The sequence below is a fragment of the Astyanax mexicanus genome, chromosome 3 (genome assembly GCF_023375975.1).
Source record: "Astyanax mexicanus isolate ESR-SI-001 chromosome 3, AstMex3_surface, whole genome shotgun sequence".
In the NCBI taxonomy this organism is placed as follows: domain Eukaryota; kingdom Metazoa; phylum Chordata; class Actinopteri; order Characiformes; family Acestrorhamphidae; genus Astyanax; species Astyanax mexicanus.
The window spans coordinates 7,756,528-7,782,850 of record NC_064410.1 but is presented as its reverse complement, the minus strand read 5'-3'; the positions used below and the strand labels follow the sequence as shown (position 1 = coordinate 7,782,850).

General features: G+C 37.7%; 1 protein-coding gene across 1 annotated transcript in view; it reads left to right on the top strand.

Moving 5' to 3' along the window:
* Positions 1-26,323, top strand: part of wnk4b (WNK lysine deficient protein kinase 4b) — a 139,210-nt gene that overhangs the window by 29,437 nt on the left and 83,450 nt on the right. Inside the window, exons 3-4 of the mRNA XM_022667983.2 lie at positions 22,525-22,697; positions 25,018-25,238. Coding sequence (XP_022523704.2) covers positions 22,525-22,697; positions 25,018-25,238 — 394 coding nt within the window. The remainder of the gene's footprint in view (positions 1-22,524; positions 22,698-25,017; positions 25,239-26,323) is intronic.

Sequence of the window (26,323 nt, the reverse complement as noted above, 5' to 3'; positions counted from 1 at the left end):
CACCTTCCAGCAAGACAATGACCCTAAACCTACAGCCAGAGCTACAGTAAAATGATTAAGATCAAAGAATATTTAGAATGTTATTTAGAATGTTTGTCTTTTGCAAAGAAGAATGGGCAGAAATCTCAGTCACTAGATACACAAAGCTGGTGGAGACATATAGTAGATAGATAAAAAACACGTACTATTTTTGTTCCGCTTCACAATTATGTCCTTCTTTGTGTCGGTCTTTCACATAAATTAATTACAATAAATTACATTTACGGTTACATTTGTGGTTGTTAGGTTACATTATAATAATAAAAAAAATTAGGCGGTATGAATACTTTTTGCTAAACACTGTATTTTAGGATGTAGGCTAAGATTCTAAAGGTTAGTCTGAGACTACAAAAAAAAAATGTTCTATTAGTCTATTAGTTGTTTTTTTCCTAGAATTAATGCAATTTATCTTGAGTTTCTGTGATGTGATTTCACCCAACAGAACTCTATTCTGAGCTGATCTTTTACGCTTTAATTCACAAATTGGCTGGTAATTTAAGAGTACATTAGATCTATAGATTTAATTAGGCTTGTCCTTCTGTTGCCCTTCCTTTACAGTTGCTAAAGAGAAGCTTTAACGCAACATCTGTTCCCCAAAACCTGCAGTCATGATTAAGTAAGAGGGAAAGTCTCTGTGGCATTACCCTGATCAGAGAAATTAAAAAAAGAGATCTATCTTTAGAGGATTAGGCAAAGAGTGAGTCAGTAGCTTTGCTAAATTCCCTGTGGGTAACTAGTTCATAAAGCGTGTTTATCTCACAGAGCGTAGCTTTAGGAGAAAATAATAGCTGTAAAGGACGGTTTCCATATATAGAGAGAAGGCTAATTTACCTCAATCAAGTTAGCCTGTTAGCCTTGTGAATAGATTAGCAAATAGCATGCAATTAGCAAACTGTGTCAAGCTAACTGGAAGCTACAAGAAGCCAGTGAAAGCTAGTAGCTTCCAGTTGGCTTGACGCAGTTGCTAAGTGCATGCTACTTGCTAATGTATGGACCAGGCTAACAGGCTAACTTAATTAAGGTGAATTAGCCATCTCTCCATATGGAAAGGACTGTAAAGGCTACTGTATGACGTACGACAGTTGCAAAAAGTCATGCGAAAACATGGTAACTGCGTTAATTGTATACGTTAAGCTTCCTGAGGATAGCATGTAGCATGAGAAGGCTAATTTAGCAAGCTAATTGCTAATTGCTTCTCTGAACCTCTAGTTCCTCTAGTTTGCTTTGTTGTTCAACAAAGTTTTATATTGCATTTTTTGCTACAGTTGTAACAGGTAAAGTCATCATATTTTATAGAAATAAAGTCACTTTTTAAGCTATATATATATATAGTTTTTTATAGGTTGCTTATTTAATTTGTACACATTAAATTTGCCAGTAGTAAATCTGCATTCATAGTAGGGCTGCACGGTTTTGTGAATTTGTGTTTTTCTGCAATATACTGTATATTATGAAATTATAAATACAGTAATTTCTCAAATTTAACCAGAAGTCAATGATCCAAACACACTGATACATTATGATATTAATAATGCAATATGTGCGTCAATGATTGAAGTAAATTAAACACTATTAGGTAGATTATTATTAGGTAGATATAATCGACACACTGGTACATAGTGTCATGTAACATGAGATGATTTTTTCTGCATAATAAGCAGCAAAAACATTTTTGTACAATGTAATTTGGCATTGCAAAACAAGACAAAAAAATTGCACATTCTTATTTCTAAGACGCTGTTGGGAAATTAGACCCAGGTTTGCAATAGAGACCATAAACACAGCTTTTTCTATGAGATTTAAACAGCAAACTGGTGTTGAAACTGAAACCACAGATCTATCAGGGTTCTGTAACTACACTCCATGGGCTGGGTTTAACAGATTCAACAGAAGCAACACATGTCTTATGCATGGTATTGGAGGCGTCACCATTACCCTGTGGTTTTATATCAACATATCGGATCACATGGCCTCTGCCAAAAGAACCACTTGAGCCGTTCACTATAATAAAGCTGTACAAAATGAGAACACCAGACACTGTACATTAATCAGCTCCTGCCACTGTTTATGTAACTCTCTCTGACCCGTGACGTAGGTTAGCTTTGATCCAGCGTGAAGTAATATTACAGTAATGACTGTTTTTATAGAAGGGTCACTGTAGTAGTACCATTGAATAGAGTTTAAATCAAGTTAATGCTCAGAAGTTGAGCAAAAAGACAATATTTTTATTTAATAGGGCTGGACAATAATTCGATATCGGTATTTATCGCAATAAGAAGTGTTTCAATAAATGCGATATCATTTTTGGAGTATATCGATATGTACTATTTCAAGGATTCAAGGATACTTCATTGTCATTCGCATCACATGTGGTACATGAGGTGAAGCGAAATTGTAATCTCGCGATCCAGTTTACATCCAAGAGCAGTTGTTAAAATAGATAATATACATAAAATAAAATAACACAATAAAAATAGAATAGAACAAAATAGAAAAAGATAAAGATAAAAATATTACATAATCTGTCACGGACAGGCGTTTTTTACTGGCGTCAGTTCGAGCTGAACACAATCAGCCTCCGTAGCCGGGCAACGTCAGTGCGTGATGATGTAATCACATAGGCACGTAGCCAGATAGGCTAGGCTAGGCTCTGCTTGGGTTTAATGCTAGTGTTTTACTCAGCTAATAAACACTTACTTCACAGATAAGACACTTTACTGTAGCCAGACAGGCTAGGCTCTGCTTGGGTTTAATGCTAGTGTTTTACTCAGCTAATAAACACTTACTTCACAGATAAGACACTTTACTGTAGCCAGACAGGCTAGGCTATGCTAGGCTCTGCTTGGGTTTAATGCTAGTGTTTTACTCAGCTAATAAACACTTACTTCACAGATAAGACACTTTACTGTAGCCAGACAGGCTAGGCTATGCTAGGCTCTGCTTGGGTTTAATGCTAGTGTTTTACTCAGCTAATAAACACTTACTTCACAGATAAGACACTTTACTGTAGCCAGATAGGCTAGGCTAGGCTAGGCTAGGCTCTGCTTGGGTTTAATGCTAGAGTTTTACTCAGCTAATAAACACTTACTTCACAGATAAGACACTTTACTGTAGCCAGATAGGCTAGGCTAGGCTAGACTTTGCTTGGGTTGTAATGCTAGTGTTTTACTCAGCTAATAAACACTTACTTCACAGATAAGACACTTTACTGTAGTCAGATAGGCTAGGCTAGGCTCTGCTTGCATTGTAATGCTAGTGTTTTTCTCAGCTAATAAACACTTACTTCACAGATAAGACACTTTACTGTAGCCAGACAGGCTAGGCTATGCTAGGCTCTGCTTGGGTTTAATGCTAGTGTTTTACTCAGCTAATAAACACTTACTTCACAGATAAGACACTTTACTGTAGTCAGATAGGCTAGGCTAGGCTAGGCTAGGCTAGGCTCTGCTTGCATTGTAATGCTAGTGTTTTACACAGCTAATTAACACTTACTTCACAGATAAGACACTTTACTGTAGCCAGATAGGCTAGGTTAGGCAAGGCTAGGCTAGGCTCTGCTTGGGTTTAATGCTAGTGTTTTACTCAGCTAATAAACACTTACTTCACAGATAAGACACTTTACTGTAGCCAGATAGGCTAGGCTAGGCTAGACTTTGCTTGGGTTGTAATGCTAGTGTTTTACTCAGCTAATAAACACTTACTTCACAGATAAGACACTTAACTGTAGTCAGATAGGCTAGGTTAGGCTAGACTAGGCTCTGCTTGCATTGTAATGCTAGTGTTTTTCTCAGCTAATAAACACTTACTTCACAGATAAGACACTTTACTGTAGTCAGATAGGCTAGGTTAGGCTAGGCTAGGCTCTGCTTGCATTGTAATGCTAGTGTTTTTCTCAGCTAATAAACATTTACTTCACAGATAAGACACTTTACTGTAGCCAGATAGGCTAGGCTAGGCTAGGCTTTGCTTGGGTTATAATGCTAGAATTTTACTCAGCTAATAAACACTTACTTCACAGATAAGACACTTCACTCAAATTTCCACAGGTGCTTAAAACATCTGCACTGTATTGTATTTTAAGTGTTATAGATTTTCTTGTAAGAGGAGGCTTTTAAAAACTTAAATACAATTTTCAGACAGTAGTAGGTACAGATTTCCATTGCAGGGATTCTTAGCTGTTTTACTGAGGCCTGCAAAGTGTTTATTTATATCAATATTGAAATTATATTGTATCGATAAAATCGTATCGATATTAAGGTGTATATCTTGATATAAATTTTGCCCATATCTTCCAGCACTAGCTGTAGGACATCATTATTACAGTGAGTGCATTTACATGCACTGTATATTCTGATTACTGCAGATCAACTGCAGTTTTCCCAAAATCTGTTTAAAAAGCTTATGTAAAATTGAGTGATTAGTTAATGGTAAAAATCCCATTAAGTAAGTTGATATGAGTCAGGCAAAAATCTGTTTTTTGCTTTGCAACCAGTCAATAAAATCACAAAATAACCCAGAGGATAGAAAAAATAAAAAATTCTGTTCAATTTTATTTATATAGTGCTTTTTACATCAAAGCAGCTTTACAGAGATACTTTTCCAAGCCTTGTATTAGTAACACCACAGTGATGGTGCCAACAGTGGCTAGAAAAAAACTCCTTCAAACCAAGAGGAAAAAACTTAAGAAGAACCAAGAGCCAGTACGAGGAACCCGTCCTCCTCTGAAACAAATAACAGAACAAAACAACCCCGTCAAAGGTCAACATTTCATCAATACAATTTCTCTCTGGGATTTTGAGACCTTAACCACATGTAAAATCCAAACTTTACACCACGGCTTATTTTAAAATACTTATCTAAAAGATTGAGATTATTTACCATTCAGTTTCAGCATCACTTTAAAAGTGTGTTTTCTCCATCTCGCAGATGCTACGCTAAACACTGCTCACTTATTTTCGCAACCACAGTCAGAGTCGGAGAATACTCCGATTAAGAGTATGCATCCACTGAGCAATATGAATACTGAGCTAAAATCCAGCTCTCTTTATCAGATTTCTTAGTCAGATTTTTAGACTCTAAAAGTGTCTAAATCAGTGGATGCTGATACTTCCTAAATATTTAGATAACTGCAGTAATCCAATGATGAGTTTTAATGCCGTTTTAATCCCGTGTTATTTAAACTGATTCCAACAACCCAAACACACTGTCTTCCATGTTCTTGTACTTGTTCTTAAGAATATAAGAGACTCCTCTTTTTCTCTCTGTTTCCATTAACCTCACGACTCCAAACTAACTTTTCTCTCTGGCTCTAAATCTTCAGTCAGGAGAGAGGATCGTCTGCTGAGGGGAACCAGAAGGAGGATGGATGATCTCTCAGTTACGTAACAGAGGAATCCATCTAGGTTTCTCACTCTCTCAGTCTTGCCAGCAACTTCTTTCCCCTCACAAGCGTCTCCCCGATCGCTGGTGAAATGTAGATTTATGGGATGTCTTAAAGAGTTGGCTTTAATGAAGAAGAAGAAAAAAAACTGTCCAAAAACTGTACAATAGTCTGAAACAAACTGTACAAATGCTTTTCTGTTGAATATGATTGCACTGCATTGCTCTAGGATCTACAACTAAGATCTCACTATATATTAAGATTCTATATTATACATTCTATATTAAGAGTCCTTATTCATTAGGGCCCTATTTTAGCTGTCTCTAACACAAATGGCAATTGCGCATTGTGCTGTTTGATTTAGGGCACGTTTCTGTGTTTTTGGTATCGTGAGGGTGCAAAAAGCTTTATTTGTCTTAATTAATCATGGGTGTGTCAAATAAACAAATCAGCGTGGCAGTAGGCATTCCCTTTAAGAGCCGGTTGCGCTCTAGCTTTGGCGCGTTGATATCTTAACAGAGCGACTCTTCTCTGCTTCTCGGCAGAGGATACTGACCTGCTCGTTCACGCTATGTAGGTACACCAGCAGCTCATTTATAGGGAACAGCAATGGATTTGCAAACTGCAGTGAGTTTATTTCTATGTGTAATGAGAGTAAATAAGATAGGATTGGACAGCTGACTGTTGATTTTTGTCAGGGTTTTAATCGGTCAGTGGCGCACAAGTTTTTCCCACTTCCGAAATTTATACACGCCAGAACACGGCAGATTTATTCCTAAACTCTGATGCTATTTAACGGCACAAAGGTTAGGCAAGGTGTGAAAATAGACTGTTGACAGGGTGCAAGATAGCAGCAAGCATCGTGACGCACCTTGCACTGGGTGTCCAATAGGGCGTTTAGACCTAAAAGGAAGTTACAGTGGTGCTTGAAAGTTTGTGAACCCTTTAGAATTTTATTTCTGTATTTCTACACACTAGTCCACACTAGTCCTAAAAGTAGATAAAGAGTTAAAAAGCAAGAAAAAATATTATACTTGGTCACTTATTTATTGAGGAAAACAATCCAATAATACATATTTGTGAGTGGGCAAAGTATGAACCTCTAGAATTAGAAGTTAGTTTGAAGGGGACGTTACAGTCAGGTGTTTTCAATCAATGGAATGAGAATCAGGTGTGAGTGGGAACCCTGTTTTATTTAAAGAACATGAATCTATGAAAGTCTGGATCATTCTCCATCCATTGATAGATTGATAGATGCGCTATAGATTGCTAAAATAGGTCCCAAAATGATTATAGCACAACATTCTAAGAACTGGACCACTTGGCTTTGTGTTTATCTGTATAAAACTGAAAAATGGAGGTACTAGAATGACCTATAAAGCATCCATAATAAAGGACAGAAGCTATTTGTAGCACAGGCTATCTAATCTATTATCAGTTTATCTATTTTAACTTCATGTTAAAGAAAACATCCATCATGTTTTTCAGCTTCACGTTTTCTTCTGCTCGCCCGCGATAAAACAGAGCCGTCCCCAAGTTTCGGCTTCTCCCGGCAGATGTGCTTTTGCTACGTGATGATAAGAAAGCGCTGCTTGAGGCCTGCTGGATGAATCACCCTGCCTCTGGAGGGGGGGAGGGGTTGGGAGGCTGGCGATGGCGCTGTATCTGTATCTGTGGAAAATGTTTCATTGAAACAGCCTCTCCTCCATAAAGCTTTCAGATCCTTCAGAGTGAAGCCTGGACGCCTGTTTTTGCCCAGATGTTCTTTGTTCTGGGATTTTAGAAGAGCCTCTGGCAGCCTTGAAGCGCAGAGTTACAGCACACTCCCGCATATCTGATGAAAACAAGGGGATAAAACACTGCACACTGTCTGTATTTCAGTGTTTCATGTATTTTAGTAGAGCTTTCAAAAATTCTACAAACCAAATCAATAAAAAAAAAAAAAATGATAGAAATTGTTATAAAATAAACTTTTATTTTGAAAGTGCGCCAAAATCTGCACCCCCTGAAAATTGTTCATTTTCTAAGTACAGTTAAAGCCAAGAAGACGTGTGTGCGCACTTCCGAGAGAGGGTGCTTTTCGTGGCGGGGGTGCTGAATTTGGCACAACAGCAGCTTTACACACGGGGTCAGTGATGAGAGCAATGGGTAATGTCTTCTTCTGCCAAAAATCTCTATAAAACGTATATAAAATCTAAAAGTATAGAAAATATATATTCTTTTAATAAAAGGACCCCATCGTAAGAAGAACTTTCAGTAAAAAAAAATAAAAACACAGGACCCAACGTGTGCGACCCAAAAGTGGAGAAAATGTAAATATACAACAGAATTGATATGCCAATACATAATAATAATAATAATAATAATAATAATAATAATAATAATAATAATAATAATAATTTTTGTAATATAATATAATATTTGTCGTATATAATTCAGACATGGCAAGCATAACAGTTTTTTCTAGCAACTTTAGTTGTTAGTCTTGGATGGGGGATTGCAGCTCATTTCACACCTGCTACAATATTTTGATTTGGACCGAAGAAGGTAGGTGTGAACGCTCCATTAGTATTAATTATTCTGATATTTTCCTCAACTAACCTCAGCTTGTATAATAGGGGTCTCTTCACCAGTAGCATATTTCGGGGCCCTTTGCCAAACATTTGTAGAACCACAAGTGAACTAATAATAATCACCCCCCTCCTCCCTCCACCCCCCATCCTGGAAAAACAGCATCGCAGCCCATTGCATTTCTGCAGGCCTGCACCATGTGATCTCAGGACATTGTTGTTGCTACTGTGTTGCTAGACTGGAGACGATGCCCTTGGGTGTCTTCTGACTGCAAAATACTCTCAAGTAAAAACATAAATATATGATGCACTCCGCTCACGTGGAAGTAGCCTTCAAAACTGATATAACGCTTCTACCAAGGTTCCTTAAAGAAAGAGTCTTAAATGAGAACGAGCGTGTGAAATGATTACAGCAGTCTAATTTAAAAACACAGGAGAGAGTTGTGGAGAGCCACACAGTCCAAACTGCTTGAGGTCTAGTGTGAAGTTTCTACAATTCTACAATTCTACAATTTCTACAAGTGATGGTTTGGAGAGACATGTCTGTCATCTGCTGGTGTTGATCCACTGTGTTTTATCAAGTCTAAAGTCAGTGCTTCATGCTTCGCTTTGCTGACAACTTTTTTTGAGATGCGGATTTCATTTTCCAGCAGGACTTGGCACACTGTCCACACTACCAAAAGTACCAATTAGTCTTATATAATATTAAAATCTTTCGGAGACACTGATTTGTGGGTTTTTAATTGGCTGTAAGCCATAATTATCAGCAATAAAATATATAAACACTTTAAATAGGTTACTCTGTGTGTAAAACATCTATATAATATCATATGAGTTTCACATTTTGAACATTTTGAATTACTGAAATAAAGTAAATTTTCAATTATATTATTATTATTTTTTTAGATGCACCTGTATAGAGACTAGGAAAAAACAGGACGTCCAACAAGAAAGCACTGTCTGTTATCAGTCTGTTTACAGCCCGGCTACAGGAAGTGAACAGGATCAGTTAGGAGGAAATCAGCTGAGGCCAAGTTGTCACTTTTTACCCATCAGCCCTCAGCTCGCTCTCATCTCCTAAACTCTGAGGCCTCGAAGACACTGTTCATTCCTGATAACACAACCCCCACCCCTAGTACAAAACACACACACACACACACACACACACACACACAAACACTTAATTATATTTCCTCACACAGACTGAATCACGAGTTATATTAAAGCGGAGAGCGTTGAATCATCACCTGCTGTTTTTTTTAAACTGAATGTGATTAAATTAATTGATATTGCACTATTTTTAATCTCCTCTCTAATTGCATTCAAAGAGTACAGTCAGTTATTTTAGCTCTGATCTCTCTTTCTCTCTTTTTCTTACAGCATTTCTTATAGTGTAATAGAAGCCAATATACAAGTATCTGAGCAAATTTCAACAAAACACTATTTACTTTTCCTTTGTTTCTATATTTTCTCATGCAAATTTACAACCTGATCTATTTTTACTTTTAAATGGAAATATGTATACAAAAATATTATAATAATTCATTTATTTTGATTTGCTGGCCTATAAAAACAAATAAATGTATTTTCCGTTATTGGCATACTAAAAATATATATATATATATGTTCTAAAATATGCCTTCTAAAAGCAACCATTCGTATTAGTGGTGTCAATCAATTAAATCAGATAAAATGTAATCAGATTAATCACAACAATATTATGTGATTAACTGCGACAACTCACACTTGTTCGTCCTCAGATGCAAGTTTTTATAATAAATATATTGAATGTATATAAAATGTAAATAAATAAAAATTTAAGAAATGTAAAATGTAAAATGCATTCATATTTATATCTATATCCGTGGTGTTAATTAAAATATTAGTATAAACTTGCACGTTTGAGGGGAGATAAAGGCAATGTGTGGCGCTGGAATAAAGAATGCATGATAAATTGGATTTATATATTTAAATCAATCTGAATTAATTAGAACTTAATTTGCTGAGTATAAAAATCTCTGTTAGTATTAATACCACTTATATACATATATAAGTGGTATTGCACACATGCTCACAAAAGGGGATGACCATTTAAATAGCCTGAGTAAATATGTACAATAACAGCCAGTATTCAGTAATGTGTACACTGTCCCTTTAAGAGCCCCTTAATCAAAACCTCCGATACTATGAGTTTCAATTACTTAACTGGTAGATTTAAAATCACATTGTTTTTAATGGGAGTCTTGAGGCTGTGAGCAGTGAATGCTGCACATGCCGCTCTTATTTATGTGTGTAAACAGCATGGAGCAGCAGAGACAGCATTTGTTTATAGCAGTATATTATCAGGCTAATATATCAGATTAAATTGTGTGTTATGTATGTTAAGGCTTTAATGTTGACTGTTCTAGTTCTTATATATGTTCTTATAAAAGTGTAGTTAAAAAAACGAATTATTATTATATAGTTTTATATTGCCCTACAAAAACAAATTGTATTTTTCTAATATAATATTGCCCTACTACATGCCCTAAAATATTTTCTTATATTGCCCCACATATATATATATAGCAGTATATTATCAGGATAATATATCAGATTAAATTGTGTGTTATGTATGTTAAGGATTTACTAATGTTGACTGTTCTAGTTCTTATATATGTTCTTATAAAAGTCTAGTTAAAAAAATGAATTATTATATAGTTTTATATTGCCCTACAAAAACAAATTATATATTTTCTAATATAATATTGCCCTACTACTTGCCCTAAAATATTTTCTTATATTGCCCCACATTTTCCCATAGGCCTACAAAAACAGATCAGATATATTTGTTTTTTTACGTTGTGTGTAACAACATGATTTTTTATATATATATACAAAGGCTTAAAGAAACAAATATATTTATAATATTTTTTTCTGTTCAAAGCTCCTCATTGTGATACAGGTGGATCAGTTTAATTAACATTTATAATTTGTACACATTCATTATAAATATATCACAGTAAAAAGTGCTGGAGTCTTCTTCTAAACTGTGTGTATAAACTGAACCCAATTCGTTATCTACAGATTGATTATGTGCTGGTAATTGTTCTGTAGATGAAGCATATGCTGTTAATATATTTCTGATGTGTTTGTATCTCACATTTATACTCATTTCACCACACTTCCACACCCCCACACCCCCACCATCTCCCACACACCCCATATATTGGCGTACACAAGAGCACAACCCACAGTATGACATCAGAACACACTGAAATATATCTACCAGGCCCAGCCAGCCTGCAACCACTGTCATAAACTACAATTACAGGCTATAAATCTCCCTGCGTCCACTCTCTTATGAACAGCATGTGGGAATGCCATCTATACATTGTGCACTTTTGGAGCTCCTGTAGCATTAGCATTAGCATTCTCCAGCAGATCCTCCACCTCCTACTCCTCCACAGCAAAATGCAGCAAAATCCTACAGATTCTTATATAAAAGCTTTGTTTTATAATCTCAGCTCGCGCTGCCAGCCCACACTTCTTGCACATTAGGTGGATGGATGTTCTTTTATTAACTCTGCTGGGAGATCTATCAAGAGCCTGAGAGCTTAAATAGGTCAGGCTGGTTATGCTGGTTAATCATCTTAGATATTGTTCAACATATAATATGTTTTTGTTTGAGTTTTATGTTTTATGGTCTATGATGGCTATGCGGTTAGCAGCTAATGCCGCCCGACAGCGTTACACAGAGGAACCCTGAGTGTTCCGATAAGCCAGGGCGGTATTAGCTAGCTTTTCGTCCCATGTAGCTTGTTTTAACACCGCAAGCATGCAGGCTACAGTCTGATATACTCGCCTCTGAATGGTGAAAGAATATAGCGTGGTTAGCAGCTAAAGCTATTTCTGCTCCAGCAGTGCTAGCCAGGGTTAGCAGCAGACTACAGGCCTATAATACTCACCTCTGAACAGGAAAATAGTGGGTAGCGGCTAATGCTAATGCTACTCCAGCCCCAGTGCTGGAGAACTAAATAGAAATTCCTGTATAACACTATACTTTAGCAAAGAAGCTTTCCTGCTCCTTACAACCTGACTGGTAGAATGCATACATAAGGCACAAAAGATTAAAGATGCACTGTGGACTTTTAAGAAAATTAAAGGATTTTAAATGTGCCTTATAGTGCAAAAAATACAGTAAGTTATATTTTATGTAATGGTAGACTGTCTGACCACTGTGTTTTAGGTTATTAGAGCAAGTTACCATTTTCCTTACTGAAATATTCTGGCAGAAAGGAAGCAGTCTGGTCAGATTAACCAAAATCTTTAGTCAGTTTTATTCGCTTGAGTATATTGCAAGCTACAGCATATTTTATATAATGTTTGACTGCTTGGCTGTAGTGTTCTAGGTCATACAAACAAGTCACTATTGCCCTTACTGGATTCCTTTTTTAGCATGTAATCTGAGAAAAACTGGTAGAAGGGAAGCAGCATGATGAAACGAAATGAAACACAATCTAAACCCCCCTGGACAAATAAAGTAATTCTACTTTAGACTTCTACTTTATTTCTATTTTATTTTAACTGGGAGGGTGTGATGCGGTCTCCTTTCAGAGCGGATTAATCCGATTCCAGCTTATGTTGAGTCAGAGAGAGAGAGAGAGCACTCAGTCAGAAACTTCACTCCTTCGTTTCTTTGTTTTTACTATGAGTAAATGAGCTACTGAGCTCTGAATTTCCCCTTCTGAAGTCTCCATTGCTCCACCAGCAGCTCGCGTTCAGTAAATCCGAGCCCGATCCTCTTTTAGAGGCTGTAAGTGTGACGTAAGTACAGTATGTAAAGACGCGTGATGTGGCCAGAAGAACTCCAGCGAAAAGTGACCCGACACCCCAGTTTTTGGAATGAATATATTGGGCTGAGCAGGGATGGCCATTTTAGCACACTGATACCATTAAACACTATATTTTGTCCCTTTTCCACTCAGAAATGCTTCTGCTTTCAGTTTAGAAACAAAATAATACAGACTTCAGATTTAAAATACCAACCAAATACCAAAAACAAATAGAGGCCATAGTTATTCATAAACTTGGTTTATTATAATTAAAAGTTTATTTACTTATAAGTTAATTAACTCTAAAATGTATTCATTTGACTTCAATTATATTGTTGGTTTATGGTTCTATGGGCTCTGTGATTAGAGCAGTTGGTGGAATGTCAGCAGTGTACCTGTACGACTTTGCTAGTCAGTACAGGTAAGTCTGCTGGATCTACTTTTCTCTGAGGAGGGATTTATCTTTATCCCAGCTGTGACTGGCCCCTGCTTCTTTCTCTGGCAGCGGCTGAGAGCTGGAGGATATTCAATTCTGCAGTGAAAGCGTCGTATCAGAGCGTGGACTGTGATTTAGTAGAATTTCGCAGTTTGCTTCTCTCTCTTCAGCGTTCTCAGAAAACAATGCTCCTCAGTGTTGTGGGCTGAGTCTGTGCAGGAGGTGTTGAGTGGGACTCTTTGAGAGGTGAGGTCAGCGCTACACTGCCATGCTGAACTGCCAGCTAAACACAAGCCTGAGGACCTGCGGCCAACTCTGAGCTCCTGTCTGACAGTAGTTATAGTGATAGAGACTGCAGAGAGAGCAGCCAGTGCAGACAGCCTGTCTCATTGTCAGCATTGCTCAAAAAGCATTGCTTAATATGAATTTCCATTCAAATAATTCCAACAAGTGTTTTCTTGGAGCTCATTTAAGGGAACAGCAATGTTATTTTATTCTTAATTCTGTTTATTGTTGAATTAAATGAAACTATAAATGAAACTAAATAAAAAATATGGTAGCTTGCATTAATGCATTAATGATGGGGGTATTTAAATACGTCATTTTTTTTTTCTTTTGAAATAAAAGGGTGTCTTTTTACTTTTGCCTGTACACTCGAAAGGCACATGAATCTCAGGGTTAATGATTAATGCATTGTACAAATAGAAATACAGTTGCAAGAAAAAGTAAGTAAAATTACTTGGACTTCTGCATAAATTGTTCATTAAATGTGTTCTGATCTTCATCTAAGTCACAACAATAGACAAACACAGTCTGCTTAAACTAATACCACACAAAAAAAAAAATATGTTTGCATGGTTTTATTGAACACAACATGTTAACATTCACAGTGAGGGTGGAAAAAGTATATGAACCCCTAGGCTAATGACTTTCTCAGCAGTACTGGCAAAATATACTGTGAACAGATGGAACCAAATTGAGTTGTTTGAAAGGAACACACAACGCTATGCGTGGAGAAAAAGGGCACAGCACACCATCATCAAAACAACATCCCAACTGTGAAACATGGTGGAGGGGGCATCATGGTTTGGGGCTGCTTTACTGCCTCAGGGCCTGGACGGATTGCCGTCACCAAGGGTAAAATGAATTCCCAAGTTTACCCAGATATTTTGCATCTGTCCACCAACTGAAGCTCAACAGAGGATGGATGATGCAACAGGACAACGACCAAAAACATAGAAGTAAATCAACAACCGAACGGCTTCAACAGAAGAAAATACGCCTTCTGGAGAGTCTTGACCTCAACCCAATTGAGATGCTGTGGCATCAAGACCTCAAGAAAGCGATTCACACCAGATATCCCAAGAATATTATAGCTGAACTGAAACAGTTTTGTGAAGAGGAATGATCCAAAATTCCTCCTGATCGTTCTGCAGGTCTGATCTATAGCAACTACAGGAAACGTTTGGTTGAGGTTTTTGCTGCCAAAGGAGGATCAACCAGTAATTAAATCCAAAGGTTTACATACTTTTTCCACCATCACTGTGAATGTTAACATGTTGTGTTCAATAAAACCATGCAGTTTAAGCATTAATGCACTAGTTTAAGCAGACTGTGTTTGTCTATTGTTGTGACTTGATGAAGAGATAAGGATCAAAACATATTTATAACAAATTTATGCAAAAATCCAAGTAATCCCAAAGGGATCACATACATTTTTCTTGCAACTGTAAATGAATTAATCAAGACATTCTGGATGCTAAGACATCCTAATGCTAAGCATGTTATTATCTAATGAAGGTCACTGGTAACTTCGTCGATAAAGAAAAAAAGCCCCCCACAGTACAGTATTCTCTGTGAAGACCACTCTGAAAGTAGTGGAAACTACTGTAACTGAAAGCAAGTTCTTTTCTATTAATAACTCCTTTAATGTTTCTTCTCAAACCTAAATCCTCACTGGACTTGCAGTAGCCAGTGGATTAAGATCAAAGATGCACTGTTTATCACAGTGAGACATCTAATAAAACGGGCTTTGATACGTGGACCGAAATGTCCAGAGCGTGCTGTGAAGTCATCCATCATTTGATTGCTGACAGACAGCGAGAAAGAGAGAGAGAGAGAGAGAGAGAGAGAAAAAAAAGAGAAAGAGAGAGTTAGAAAAATGATAATGCAGCTGTTATTTTGATACTTTAGGATAAAAGCTTCTGGGAATACTGCAAACAGGGTCATGAAAGTGTTGCTTACCCACCTAATAAGCCTTGAAGCCCCATCAAAGCATGGGGTCAAAGATACATCTTATCTCCAGATTATCTAGTACCGCATTTTTTCACACTATAAGGTGCACCACATTATAAGGCACACTATCAGTGAACGTCTATTTTCATACATTTACAATTATACGGCGCATTATGCGACACTAGTAAGGAACATACCCCCCTTTTAAATGGAGAAAGAGCTAGCGCTTAGCATGTTTAGCGGCTAATGTTAATGCTGCTCCAGCAGTGCTAGCCAGGGTTAGCAGCAGGCTACAGGCCAGCAATACTCACCTCTGAACAGTGAAACAGTTACTGGCTAATGGCTAATGCTAATACTGTTGGAGAACTAAACTGAAACTTCAGCAGAGTAGCTTTCCCGCTCCTTAATACCTGACTGGTTGAATTCATACATAAGACACACCAGATTATAAGGTTGCATTTTTGAAAAATTTAAAATATTTTTTGTTAATTTTTGAAATGAACCCTTTCAGACACTGCATCCATTACAATGGACATTGTGTATTTTCTTTATTTTTTAATGTTTTGTTGCACTTAAAACTATTTGAAAGCTGTTGTCCATGAAAATAGATCCTGAACCAGCCAATGAACAAGTTTATAAAGCAATGAAACAGCAACTTGGCCCCGCCCACTGCACTGGAAAAACAGTAGTACTAGTACTAAGTAACTTTTTTGCTCATTTTTACTAATTTAATGTGATTTTAGAACACTTTTCATTCATGTTTCTTTACTGTTTAGGGATGTTTTTGAAATAAAAAGGTCAATATGAAATCTAAAATATTACAGGCAGGCTTCCAATCCAATGGGAACTGAAAAAAATGATTAAATATTTTAGTTAATTTGATTTATTTGCTATATAGATAATATAAGATAATTATAAGATAATAATATAAGATAATTCAAGTCTGAAAGGGTTGATTTCCCCCTTGCGTCAAGTTTGGAAGAGGTCCAGAAGGCGAAGTGCTGTCACTATGATCAGGAGATTGCTTGGTTTGTGGTCATGCAGCTTGCCATCAGCTGCCAGAGCCCTGAGAGAGCACAATTGGCCTTGCAAAATCCTGAATCTTAAATATGTATATACGTCAACAACAAGCCAACCCACACAAACCAACATAACCTTCTAGACCCTGCAGATTCCAATCATCTCCTGCTGCTTTGGTTATGTAAACAGTGTGTTCTCACTTTTTGCTCTGCTATCTGTCAGTCTGTCAAAACGTCATGCCCATTAGCTGCTAGTTCTGAAGTCCAGATTGGCGTAGCCGCTGCTGGTTCGTGTCTCATGTTCTGGGCTCTTAATGGTGACCTTGTGCTCCTACATCAGTGTTTACTCTCATTAAAAATCTGTCTTAATGAGCCGAACAGCAGAGTCTCTGTGTTTAAAAGTGGACAGTGGCTAATTTACTTATTTTTCAGAATTTTTCAGAGTTGCCGTGAGCTAATACACATTTAAAAGCAAAGCAGACCTCTTTGTGTTGCTGCCTCACACATTAGGAAAGGGCAGATGAAGTTGGAGTGAAGTTGGAGTGTTTGGCAGAGGTGTTGATGGAGCCCCATGATGTAATTTAGTGATGCATGGACATAGAGCGCACTAAAAAGGTGTGGAAATACAAATATATAAAGGGGTTGTACAATGAAACTAAAACACCTGGTTTTAGACCACAGTAATTTATTGTGGTGACGGACAGTTCTGTTGGAAACAGGAGAGTTGAGGTGCACATTGAATTCTGCCGTGATTTGATCAGCCGTGGTTTTATGTTTTTTGGATACAATCCGGGTTAGCACCCGAACATCCCTTTCAGACAGCTTCCTCTTACAGCGTCCACAGTTAATCCTGTTGGATGTGGTTGGTGCTTCTTGGTGGTATGCATGACATTACCCTGGATACCGTGGCTCTTCATACATCACAAAGACTTGCTGTCTTGGTCGCAGATGCTCCAGCAAGACGTGCACCAACAATTTGTCCTCTTTTGAACTCTGGTATGTCACCCATAATGTTGTGTGCATTGCAATATTTTGAGCAGAACTGTGCTCTTACCCTGCTAATTGAACCTTTACACTCTGCTCTTACTGGTGCAATGTGCAATTAATGTAGATTGGCCACCAGACTTCTCCAATTTAGCCAGTTTCATTGTCCAACCCCTGTATATACAGTACAAAGTCCTGAATGTGCAACCTAGCACTTCATGCTTCCCTCTGTATCTGACAACTTTAACATTGCTGTTCCCTTAAATAAGCTGCTGGCAAACCTTCACAGTGTGAACGAGCAGGTCAGAATTCTCTTCTAAGACGCGCAAAGCGCTGCACTGTTAAGATTTGAATGTGCCAAAGTCAGAGCTCATCTGGCTCCTAAAAGAAAATCCATGGATTGATGCATGGATTGGTTTATTTCATGTTACGCCCAAAACACACCCATGAGGGCATACTTTTTGCACCCTCACTATACCAAAGACACACACCCACAATGCCCTAAAACATGCTGTGCGATCCGCAATTGACTGTTGCAATATAGATCACTTAAATAGGGCCCATAGTTTAAAGCTATCACAGGAGAAAAGGATTTGTTAGTGTTGCAGAAGAAATTAATTATATTAAATTATAATTGATTCTTCTTCTTCTTCTTATAATTATTAGTATTCTGCACATTTTCTGATGCTCTATTCCAACATTCAGAAGCTGCCTAAGCCATGCTGGTTGGCTTCCTTAGAAGAAAATAGGCCTTTCATATTTAAATGACCGCAGCCAGGAGGCCCAAACCCAAAAGGTCCATTAAGAGTATAAGAGAGAGTGGAGAAACGTCACTGTTTCCGTTCACTGCCAGAGAATTCTGAGTTGTGTTGGTTGGTGTTCTCTCTGTGCCAGGCTTTGAGTTTGGCAGGGCTGCAGTCCCACTCTAATGGCCTAACAGTACACATTCCACACTCCAACACTTCTTAAACACTCTCCCTTCTTTTCCAGGCCATTAAAAACAAGTCAGCATTCTCTGCTGGTCTAATTGAGTTTTTATGTTTGTTTTATTGCAGCTAAAAGGGACAAGATCCTAAGACCCTTCCTAATTCTTTAATATTAATAGATTTGTAGGTATAGTCTTTAACCCTCCTGTTATGTTCCGGGTCAATTTGACCTGTTTTAAAGTTTGAAGATCTAGGAAAAATAGTTAAAAGTAGAGGGCGCTGAGTGGTCCAGAGGTCTAAAGCGCTGCCACTATGAGCGGGAGGTCGCAGGTTCGAACCCCCGCTCATGCAAAGCGCTCCCTCTGAGTGCTTTGCCGGCGCTCAGAGGGAGCACAATTGGCCCTGCTCCCTCCAGGTGGGTAGATGGCGCTCTCTCCCCACATCACTCCTAGGGTGATGTCCGCAGCACAGGGCATCTGTGAGCTGATGTATCGGAACCGAGTCGCTGTGATGCTGCTCGGCAATGCTGCATCAGCAGCAGCTCGAAAAGAAGCGGTGGCTGGCTTCACATGTATCGGAGGAAGCATGTGTTAGTCTTCACCCTCCTGGTGTGTTGGGGCATTACTAGTGATAGGGGGAGTCCTAATGAGTGGGTTGAGTAATTGACCATGTAAATCTGGAAAAAATGGGAAAAAATTTAAATTAAATTATATTTTAAAAAAAAATAACAGTTAAAAGTATTTTTTTTCAGTATGAAACTTCTTCTACTTGCCTTAATTACTGTAATCAACATATAATATAAAAATGCTTCATCTCACATATTTGCAACAACCACCCCCTGCAAAAAATTGCAATGTTATGTTTTAATGTTATGTAAAACTAGTATTTTATATGTTGGTTACTTTTAAAAGTAATAAAGTAGTGAAACATTAAAAAAGTTATAAAAAAATGTATTTTTTATGAAAAACAAAGGAATTATCCTAACTGAACCACTACCTGTTAGAATTTAGGAACACCATTGCACTAAATATAATAAATATAAATATAAAATAATTAGTAATTGAGTTAGTAATTAGATATTTACTTATTTATTGTAAGGATTTTTTTCGGTTTCAGAAATCTTTTGGATAGTTAAATATGCACCGGATAAATATTAACCCCAGAACACCTTTACTGTTCCTGAAAAATTAACATAACAGGAGGGTTAAAGAACCAAATTTGGTCTTTTTTATATTACACAATATCAAACTGTGTGTGTTTAGTTTAGTTTAGTTTAGTTGCAAATTCCAAATCTTTACTTAAAGGAGAAATCTGGTGTAAAATGGACTTGGGTTGCAGTGAAACATAATAACGATGCAAATTTTTGTCAAATAACCCACTAACATTCTATCCCAGCATTCCAAAATACAGCCCTTTTAGCCGATGCTCCCAACATGCTTACAATGGTAGTGATAGGGGCATAGCATTGGCGATGCAATTCTGTGAATTTCCACTAAATTAATTTTGCAATCTGTTCCCCTATCCTACCTATTGGTTCATGATCATTAATCAACTTATCAGGACTTAATTTTAAGATGGCGGCACTCAGAGAACTATCTTAAATCTTAACGTTTATAAAGAGAGTTTTTATTAAAAATCTGTGAAATTTCAAAGTTCTTAGTGCCTCGTTTTAAATGTCAGTGTCTTTGGATTTCTACTAATGAAGTTTGCAGCTACTTTGAGATTGTAATTGGTGTAAAATTTGTAAAAAAAAAAAAAATTGTTTGCTTGGGCAAAGTTATGCCCCTATCACTAGCATTGTAAGGCTTTTGGGAGCGTTGTATTTTTGAAGTCTGGTAGAGTATGGAGGTGGGATATTTGACAAATGCTCATACTTGTTATCATAGTTCACTACATGCCAAGTCTATTTCACTCTGTATTTCTCCTTTAACTTGCTTACTTCTTATGCAACAAGTGATTGGCATAAAGAGTACCAACAGCGTGGATGACGTTCTTTCTCTTTCCGTCTGTTTTGTTCAGAAATTTACTCTGCTTTAGAACCCTGATGTCACCAACAGTTAAACTCCACTCCGCAGGACAAAATGTCCAGCTCGGCAGCTATAAACCAAGACGCTTCCTGAAGTTCTGCTCAGTGTAACCTGTTGGAGGTTCTCCATAAACTGCGTCTCATCATTTGAGGTCAAATTGTGAAAAGCTTGGGAATTATAAACAAGCCCTGCTTGGTTTCTTTCATTCAGTCACTTAAAGAAAACACAAATGGAGCTTAGCACATTATTAAAGACTAAATTAAACACAGCTTTATAAACCGCTGGCCAGGCCAGGGTGTTCCGAGGACATGGAGTACCAGTCAGAAAGCCTGCACATACCTACCTACTCATAAAGGGGCTTTCTCTTTTCTTGGCTGAGGCAGATTTGAGAAAATCAGCTTAGTCATTTAGACCTCTAGAATGTGCATTTAGTACCTGGGTCCACCTAAGGTAGGCACTTAACCCCGTCTGCTCCAGAGGCTGCTGCAGAATGGCTGAACCGGCAGCATGAACCATTCTTTCTTAGCTGGGAAATGCAAAGAGAAGAGTTTTTGGTGCTGTACAGGTGAAAAAATACATGTTTTTTAACAAGGTACTGGTAGTTTAATCTGGAGTTACTGCAGTTGGTCTGCAGGTTTAGGTTCAGCAACAGTATGTGCTGCTGAAAGAATGAGGTCAGCTGACCTCAATACCTGAATATACTGAATATAGACCAGGTTATTCCATCAACAGATTGATTTTTTCTTCCCTGATGGCATGGCCATATTCCAAGATGACAATGTCAAGTCTCATGGAATGGAATGGCTGGAATTGTGAAAGAGTTCAGGGTTCAGGGAGAATGAGATCATCATTTATCATTTTCACACATGGATTGAGAGAGAGTTTACCACAGAGTCCAGATCTTAACCTCATTGAGAATCTTTGGGATGTGCTGGATGGAGAAGAGCTGCTTTGAGCAGTGGTCAGACTCTACCATCATCAAAGCTGCTGCAAGATCTTGGTGAAAAATGAATCCAGCAACACTGGATTGAAATAAATTTTGTGACATTGCAGAAGCTTATAGAGACAATGCCATAGAGAATGCATAAAGCTGCAATCAAAGCTAAAGGTGGTCCAACAAAATATTAGAGTCTGTGACCTTTTTTTGCTGGCGTTTTTTTTACGGCCAGACAATGCAATTTGGCCAGTTTGCACTGATTTGTATGTAGCCTCCAACAAAATGCACAACTAGTGCCAGATTTTAAAATCTGGTGGGATCTCCTCTGGCAAAAGCAGAACTGTTTCCTGATGGTGTGAAATGTGGCATTACGTGAGAAACAGGTGAACTTGCAGTTAGTGAGTGTGTTGACACTGAATGTGATGAAGCGTCATGCATCTTAGTGCTACTGATTGATTCCCCCTGTTCTTTGTCGTAAAACATGAAGTTGGTGAGTTTTTTGTATCCAAACTATGCTCAGAGAAAGCATAGTGCAGGGGAGCATGAAAGCATAAAACATCTGGCACTGAAAAAAATATATAATAAAATGCATCTCTGACAAGCTTTTATTTACATCCCTCCCCTGTCTCTCTTTCACACTTGGTGTGACTTTAGTTTCCGCCCGTTCTTGGGCTCCATATCTCCTTATAAGGGCGTTTTTTCCCGGCTGTGTTCCAATTTACTAGCCGAGGCAGTGGTAGTATATTGGACCATGACTCTGATGACATGGGTTCGATCCTGAATGAGGAGCGGTGTGTGTATTCATTTATTTTTTCCTTTCTTCTTGGATTTTACCTGCTTTGAGATCAACTGTTCTGTAATTGGGTTCAACAGCCCTCTGGGCTGGAGAGCTACTAGTCTGTAGCACTTCATCCCATTATACTTCATTTTCCAAAACAGAATTTTTTTTGTGGCCCTCCAGGTAATGACTTGGAAAAAAGTTAATTGCCGACCCCTGGTATACTGTTTATAACAATGGCAAAATTGCATTTGTATTGGAAATAGATTTCAAGACTTTTATACATTTTTATTATTATGAAGAACAACTCACAATGACTCGTGTCAGTACTCTCTCAGACCACTAAGTGTTTCCATGTCTTTTTTGTTTCTCCTCTCAGACGCGGCGGCTGACGAAGGTGGAGAGGCAGCGCTTCAGTGAGGAGGTGGAGATGCTGAAGGGGCTGCAGCACCCCAACATCGTGCGCTTCTACGACTCCTGGAAGTCCACCGTAAAAGGCCACAAATGCATTATCCTCGTCACCGAGCTCATGACGTCAGGAACCCTCAAGACGTAAGTTCAGCGCTCACGCTCACTGGAGAATTGCTTGCAGATGGCTCAGCGGTTTACACTTGCAGTTCAACCAGGCATGCTTGACTGCTGTGCTACAGTACAGAGAATAATGATAATAAATAAAGGCCCTTTGTTGAGGGGTTATACATTTTCATTTACTGTGTAGCACTTTTAAAGCTTACTTTTCTGTTTCTTTACATAGATAGATGGATAGCACACAGTATTACAGTTAGATAGATAGATAGATAGATAGATAGATAGATAGATAGATAGATAGATAGATAGATAGATAGCACACAGCATTACAGTTAGATAGATAGATAGATAGATAGATAGATAGATAGATAGATAGCACACAGCATTACAGATAGATAGATAGATATATAGATAGATAGATAGATAGATAGATAGATAGATAGATAGATAGATAGATAGATAGATAGATAGCACACAGCATTACAGATAAATAGATAGATAGATAGATAGATAGATAGATAGATAGATAGATAGATAGCATTACAGTTAGATAGATAGATAGATAGATAGATAGATAGATAGATAGATAGATAGATAGATAGATAGATAGATAGATAGATAGAAATATAGCACACAGGATTACAGTTAGATAGATAGATAGATAGATAGATAGATAGATAGATAGATAGATAGATAGCATTACAGTTAGATAGATAGATAGATAGATAGATAGATACATAGATAGATAGATAGATAGATAGATAGATAGATAGATAGATAGATAGATAGCATTACAGTTAGATAGATAGATAGATAGATAGATAGATAGATAGATAGATAGATAGATAGCACACAGCATAACAGATAGATAGATAGATAGATAGAAAGATAGATAGCATTACAGTTAGATAGATAGATAGATAGATAGATAGATAACCTGTAGATAGATAGATAGATAGATAGATAGATAGATAGATAGATAGATAGATAGATAGATAGCATTACAGTTAGATAGATAGATAGATAGATAGATAGATAGATAGATAGATAGATAGATAGATAGATAGATAGATAGATACATAGCACACAGCATTACAGTTAGATAGATAGATAGATAGATAGATAGATAGATAGATAGATAGATAGCACACAGCATTACAGATAGATAGATAGATAGATAGATAGATAGCATTACAGTTAGATAGTTAGTTAGATAGATAGATAGATAGATAGATAGATAGATAGATAGATAGATAGACAGATAGATAGATAGATAGATAGATAGATAGATAGATAGATAGATAGATAGATACCAGTCAGGTCATAAGGAGCAGTAAAGCCAGTAATGCGGAAGTACAGCTTTATACAGGAGTTTCAGTAAAGATTCTTCAGCACTGAGGCTGGAGCAGTATTAGCATTAGCCGCTAACCACAGCACTAGCTCTTTCGCCAATCAGAGGTGAGTATATTGTGTTAAAACAAGCTTCATGGGACAAACCATTAGATAGTGATAGTGCCCTGGCTTACGGAAACATCCATAGTCCCTCGGTGTAGCTCTGTTGGGCACTGTTAAATGCACAGAAGACTTTACTCACCCAAATAAACAGTTTTCAGGAGATAAATCTGTGTAGATTAACATCCAGCACTCGTTTGACTTTGAAATAATTATTTGTTTACTTTACTTAAGACCTGCTGAATTAGAAAGGAAACATGACGACACCCTTGTTCCTTACTATTGTTGTGTAAAATGCACCTTATATTCTGGTGCACCTTATGTATAAAAAAATAGACTAGAAAAGAGATGTTCGTTAATAGTGCTCTTTATAACATGGTATAATTCGCCTGTATAACTGTATTAGCCTCATTATGATGAGAAACAAGAGTAATAAAAAGGCCTGATTCATTTGAGTTTATAATAAAGCGCTGCCACTATGATTGGGAGATTGCTGGTTCTAATCCTGGTCATGCAGCTTGCTATTAACTGCTGGAGCCCTGAGAGTGCACAATTGGCCTTGCTCTCTGTCTGGGTGTGTAGATGGCACTCCTTTCCTTTCATCACTCTTAGGGTGATGTCGATCAGCACAAGGCTGCGTCTGTGAGCTGATGTATTAGAACCGAGTCGCTGCGCTTTCCTCCGAGCGCACTGTGATGCTACTCGGTAATGCTACATCAACAGCAGTTTAAAAAAAGAGGCGGTGGCTGACTTCCCAAGTATCAGAGGAGGCATGTGCTAGTCTTCACCCTCCTTGTGTTGTGGCTAGTGATAGGGGGATTTTCAGCTGAGTAGCATCTGAATGGGTGGGGCAATTGGCCTAGCTAACCATGTCTATGTTTTGTGACCTCAGATACCTGAAAAGGTTTAAGGAGATGAAGCTGAAGCTCCTCCAGCGCTGGAGCCACCAGATCCTGAAAGGCCTTCACTTCCTGCACACGCGAGCCCCTCCAATCATCCACCGAGACCTCAAGTGCGACAACATCTTCATCACAGGACCCACCGGCTCGGTCAAGATCGGAGATTTAGGGCTGGCTACGCTCAAGAGTGCCTCTTTCGCCAAGAGTGTGATCGGTGAGTTCATGATGACCTTGTTGGTGATATTTTCAGGAGCCAATTCAAAGACCTGTGAGACTGGCTGATCTGGTGCTTTGTTAGGGTGGAAACACACCATTTAAACCGGTTTCTGATTTGGTATGAACAGAGAAAATGCTAATAAATAAAGTAGTACAGTAGTACAGTGCTAGTTATAGTGTTACATGTAAACAGATTCGTACTAACTTCTGACTTCTAACTTCTTATTCATATTAGAACTGAAACGATTAGTCAACATTATTGACGATGTTGATTACAAAAAGTTAGTCGACTCCAAATTTCAGTGTCCTTTTATCATTATTTTGTAACTGTAATGCACTAGAACTGGAGATAAAATCACAGTGGGAGAGGGGTAATGACCAAATAATTTACACATTTACTAACTAAATCTTAGAACATTTCAAATTTAAATGTATTTTGTCCATTTAAAGGGCATTTAAAATCCCACGTTCAGGTGTTTCTCTACTTTTGAATTAATAGAGAATGTAGAGAGCTGTTATGTCAGAAATGACCATGTTATAATATTTGGCTTGTAATATACTGTATAATTGTAAAGACTATAAAGCACACTTAAAATCTTTAATTTTCCCCAAGAAATTTAGGAATTTTACGAGTCAGGTATTAAGGAGCAGTAAAGCCACTCCACTGAAGTACAGCGTTATAAGTTTGAGTTTTCAGTGTAGTTTCTCCTTCACTAAGGCTGGGTGCAGCAGCATTAGCTTTAGCCGCTAATCTCTACGCTACGCTAGCTCTTTTGCCGTTCAGAGGCGAGTGTATCATTACATTACATTACATTACATACATTTGGCAGACGCTTTTGTCCAAAGCGACTTACAATAGTGAAGTACAAAAGTAATAGAAGTTAAAGGTAAAAACATCTTTAGATAGGGCTTAAAGGAGGTCAAAGGGAAATAATGGGATAGAGGAGTGAAGGAGGGGAAGAAGGAAATGAGGTTAGAAGTAGTTAGTGTGTTAGAGGTGTTAAGAGAGTAAGTGCTCTTTGAAGAGCTCCGTCTTCAGGAGTTTATTAAAGATAGCGAGAGATTCTCCTGATCTGGTAGTAG